Below are 5000 nucleotides of genomic sequence, written 5' to 3'. Positions count from 1 at the left end.
GGATGTTCGTAAGTAAGTTCATAAGAACGTTCTTAAGTTGGTTCTTAGGTTTGTAAGTAAGTTTGTTCCGTGAAATGATCACGAACTGTTCGCATTCAGTGGTGGCCACACGGAATGTGTGAAAAATCCTTGTGGCCACCACGGAAAACATTGCCAATGTAAAATCAATGAGAAGATCATTAATTAAGAGCGACTATGGTAGCGAGTAGTATGAAAGCCCGAAAATCCACATAAGGAGGTTGGTTGGGGGGGTGGATGGGTCAAACAACACAGGACTTTCACCAGGAGAGCGGGGGATCGTGTCCCACATGTCACGTTTCCTGAACCCAACCGTCCTGTTCTTCCCGCGTGTCATGGAACCGTAAGCCCACCCACGACCTTTTCCTTAACTTAAGGGGCTGTGAGATCAGGTTGGTTTGTAAGGAAATAAGTAAGTTTGTAGGTTCTTAAGTAAGTTCTTAAGTATTTTCGAAAGTAAGTTCATAGGTTCGTAAGTTTGTAGGTCCGTAAGTAAGTTCGTAAATAATAAGCAATTTCTTAATTAAGTTCCTAAGTAAGTAAGTAAGCTTGTGTCCTCATCTAATAGATAATAATAATGTTGCTTAATCACTGCATAGGGACTGTCCTCTCCTGAGAATCGCATGAAAAAACGTCCCATTGTGTAAAGTCCTTTAAACAGGAAGTATGCTAAAACACACTGAATAAAACATAACCTCAGTCTGCAGTCATTCTGAGTTCATGGAGTCATCTAATTTGAAAGAAAAGCCAAGTCTCTCGGAGATGAAACTGTAGAGAAGGATAACAGCTGCTGGGAAAAGACAGAATGAGGACTGGAGACAGAAAGAGACAATTAAAGCGAGCAGAGATAAAAGTGTCAGACAGAAGGAGCTCCGGGGAGATAAAACAGACTAAAGAAGAAAAGATGGAGGGTCAGGAATAATCGGACAGAGAGGGAGTCTCAGGAGGTGAAGAGGAGGTCAGAGAGGGGCAGTGGTGTAGTATAATGTATTGTAGGGGGTATACTGCGTATACCTGCGTATTACATAGACTGCATTGCTGGAGAGAGGGACGAAAGTATCCTCTATAACTGTACAGGCGTGGCGAGCAGCCAGGCCAGAGAAATCTTTTTTTTATGCCAAAAATAACGCCAAACGAACCTACGAACTTACTTACGTAAGAACCCACAAACTTACTTACTTACAAACTTACAAACCTACGAACCTACGAACCTACGAACTTACTAAGTTACGAACTTACTTACGGACGTAATTACAAACTTACCTACGAACTTACTTAGGAACTTACTTACGAACCCACAAACTTATTTACTTACGAACTTACTTAAGAACCCACAAACTTACTTACTTACCAACTTACTTACCTACCTACTTACTTACTTACAAACTTACGTACCTACGAACTTACTTACGAACTTACTTAAGATCCCACAAACTAAAACTTACAAACTTACGAACTTACAAAGTTAATTACAAACTTACTTACGAACTTACAAACCTACCTACGAACTTACATACGAACCAACAAACTTATTTACTTACCAACTTATGAACTTACAAACTTACGAACCTACGAACTTAGTTACAAACTTACTTACGAACTTACTTAAGAACCCACAAACTTACTTACTTACGAACTTACTAACCTACCTACCTACCTACTTATTTACTTACAAACTTACGAACTTACTTAAGAACCCACAAACTTACTTACTTATGAACTTACTTACCTACCTACTTACTTTCTTACGAACTTACGTACCTACGAACTTACTTACGAACTTACTTAAGATCCCACAAACTTACTTACTTACAAACTTACGAACTTACAAAGTTAATTACAAACTTACTTAAGAACCCACAAATGAATTACTTACGGACTTACTTACTTACGAAATTAAGAACCCACAAATTAATTACTTACGGACTTACTTACTTACGAACTTAGGAACCTACGAACTTACTTACGAACCCACAAACTTACTTACAAACTTACTAACAAACTTACTTACGAACTTACAAACCTATGCACTTACTTAAGAACCCACAAACTTAATTACTTAGGAACTTACTTAATTAGGAACTTACTTAGGAACTTACTTGCAAACTTACTTACCTACGAACTTACTAACGAATTTACTTACGAACTTACGAACCTACAAACTTACTTACGAACTTACTTACGAACTTACTTAAGAATCCATAAACTTATTTACTTACGAACCTACGAACTTACTTATGAACTCACAAACTTACTTACGAACCTACTTACGAACTTACTCAAGAACTCACAAACTTACTTACCAACAGACTTTTTTTAAATGCTTTTTTCAAATTGTTTCACTTTTTTAAAGCTTTCTTCAATGTTTCTGTTGCTTTTCAAGGTTTTTGTTGTCTTTCTCTATGTTTTTGACGCTTTCTTCAACATTTTTGACGCTTTCTTCAACATTTTTGTCACTTCTCAAGGTTTTCGTTGCCTCATTCAACATTTTGGACGTATTTTTGCCATTTTCTTTTACAAACTAGTCACCTTTTCTGCAGCCATTAGAGTTAGTTGATGAGAATGTGTTGGGATGAAGATGGAGTTTGTCTCTCGGTACCTGTGATCCACAGAGGGGGTCTTCCAGCAGTGACAGTGCGGGGCCCGGGGCCTCCTGGTGTTCAGCCAGGAGGTCGGCGAGCGTCTCCTCCCGACCAGAGATCTCCACGGCAGATGCTCCAACGGAGAAACGAGCGCCGGCCTTCTGCCTGCGCTCCTCGATCACCTTAAAGAGCCAAGAGATGGCAGTTGGAGCCACGCCCAGACTCTGGGTGGAGCAGTCCCGGCCAATCATGGTGTAGGTCTTACCTGCGGGGTCATGTGACTCATCAGAAAAGTTAAATTTGTGTGTGTGTGTGCGTGCGTGCGTGTCTTTCTGTGCGTGCGTGCGTGTGTGCGTGTGTGTGTGTGTGTCTCTGTCTCTGTGTGCGTGTGTGTGTGTATGTGTGTGTGTATGTGTGAGTGTGTATGTGTGTGTGTATGTGTGTGTGTGTGTGTATGTGTATGTGTGTCTGTGTGTGCCTCTGTGTGTGTGTGTCTCTGTGTGTGTCTGTGTGTGTGTTTGTGTATGTGTCTGTGCGTGTGTGTGTGTGTGTCTCTGTGTGTATGTGTGTGTGTGTGTGCGTGTGCGTGTGTGTGTGTGTGTGTGTGTGTGTGTGTGTGTGTGTGTGTGTGTGTGTGTGTGTGTGTGTGTAGTCACCAAGGTTAGCGTGTCCGAAGCAGAAGATGCAGCCATCTGCTCCGTTCACCACAGACTGGATGACCTCTGCCAGCGCCCCTGAGCAAACCTCAGCCTATCAGGGTCAGAAGGGACACATTTTTACTGAAATAGGATCCCACGGCGAACACAGGAAGAGGAGGAGCAGTGAGACTCTTAAGCCGTCTCACCTGTGAAGCATCCTGGGAGAAGATGGCGTCGAAGGCGAAGGTCTTCGGAGCGGAGGCCGATGAGCGTCTCTGAGCCGTGGCGTTGGTTTGTCCAGCGGCTGAGGTCTCGCAGAGAGTCAGCAGCTTCTTCCTGCTGTCCACTTTGAGGAGGGACATGGACTCTGAGGACTCGCTGCTGTGGACCGAACAGATCCGTACCATCACTCGGACCTGGAGACAGACGGGAAGTCCACGTCAGACAGGAAGAGGGAGGTAGGGAGGTAGGGAGGGAGATAGGGAAGGAGGTAGGGAGGGAGGGAGGTAGTGAGGGAGGGAGGTAGGGAAGGAAGTAGTGAGGTAGTGAGGGAGGGAGGGAGGGAGAGAGAGAGGGAGGGAGGTTGGTAGGGAGGTAGTGAGGGAGGTAGAGAGGTAGGTAGGGAGGGAGAGAGGGAGCGAGAGAGAGAGGGAGGGAGGGAGGAAGGGAGTAGGGAAGGAGGAGGGAGAGAGGTAGGGAGGGAGGGAGGGAGGTATGGAGGTAGGGAGGTAAGTAGGGAGGGAGGGAGGGAGGTAGGGAGGTAGGTAGGGAGGGAGGTAGGGAGGGAGGTATGGAGGTAGGGAGGTAAGTAGGGAGGGAGGGAGGGAGGTAGGTAGGTAGGGAGGGAGGTAGGGACGGAGGGAGGTAAGGAGGGAGGTAGGGAGGTAAGTAGGGAGGGAGGGAGATAGAGAGGGAGGGAGGTAGAGAGAGAGGGAGGGAGGTGGGGAGGTAGGGAGGGAGAGAGAGAGGGAGGGAAGGAGGGAGGGAGGGAGGTAGACAGAGAGGGAGGGAGGTAGTGAGGGATGGAGGTAGAGAGGGAGGGAGGTAGGGAGGGAGGGAGGGTAGGGAAGGAGGTAGATGGGGAGGGAGGTAGACAGAGAGGGAGGGAGGTAGAGAGGGAGGGAGGTAGTGAGGTAGGGAGGAGGGAGGGAGGTAGGGAGAGGGAGGGAGGGAGGTAGGGAGAGGGAGAGAGGGAGGTAGGGAGGAGGGAGGGAGAGAGGGAGGTAGGGAGAGGGAGAGAGGGAGGGAGGTAGGGAGGAGGGAGGGAGGTACGGAGGAGGGAGGGAGGTAGGGAGGAGGGAGGGAGGGAGTTGACCAGCAGCAGCTGCTGAATCTGATCTCTGATCAGCTCGTCGTGTCTTTCGAGGCTTTTTATTGGTCTGTCACAGAGCTGCTGAGTTCTTATTGGTCCATCACAGAGTGCTGAGTTCTTATTGGTCCGTCATAGAGCTGCTGAGTCAGAGCTCTCAGTGCCTCAGTCTGGAGGTCAAGTTAAAAGCCAAACGCAATCAGCGACGCAGCAGTTTGTTAACGATGTGTTGCTGCGAGCCAGCGAAGCGGGTCATCAGCTCCTGAGTTACAGCAGCCGCTGACATCATCATCAGCTCCTGAGTTACAGCAGCCGCTGACAGCATCAGCTGATCTCTGGAACACAGCTGGGTTTTTACATTATTTCTCTGTAAACGAGAGCCGGATTGTAATTTTGTGCGAGTGTGAAATATTGAAACATATTGTGAGCTGTTACACAAAATTATTTATTAAA

The 5000-nt window shown here is 46.5% G+C and overlaps 1 protein-coding gene across 1 annotated transcript in view; it reads right to left on the bottom strand.

The window, feature by feature from the left end:
* The window catches only part of LOC116061640 (kinesin-like protein KIF26A), a 51332-nt gene that overhangs the window by 23309 nt on the left and 23023 nt on the right, over positions 1-5000 (bottom strand). The window contains exons 5-7 of the mRNA XM_031315956.2: positions 3445-3654; positions 3257-3350; positions 2618-2865 (exon numbers count right to left, since the gene is read on the bottom strand). Coding sequence (XP_031171816.2) covers positions 2618-2865; positions 3257-3350; positions 3445-3654 — 552 coding nt within the window. The remainder of the gene's footprint in view (positions 1-2617; positions 2866-3256; positions 3351-3444; positions 3655-5000) is intronic.

Source organism: Sander lucioperca, chromosome 19 (genome assembly GCF_008315115.2).
Source record: "Sander lucioperca isolate FBNREF2018 chromosome 19, SLUC_FBN_1.2, whole genome shotgun sequence".
Classification (NCBI taxonomy): Eukaryota; Metazoa; Chordata; class Actinopteri; order Perciformes; family Percidae; genus Sander; species Sander lucioperca.
The sequence above is the reverse complement of the archived record's forward strand: the minus strand, read 5'-3'. Positions and strand labels throughout refer to the sequence as shown.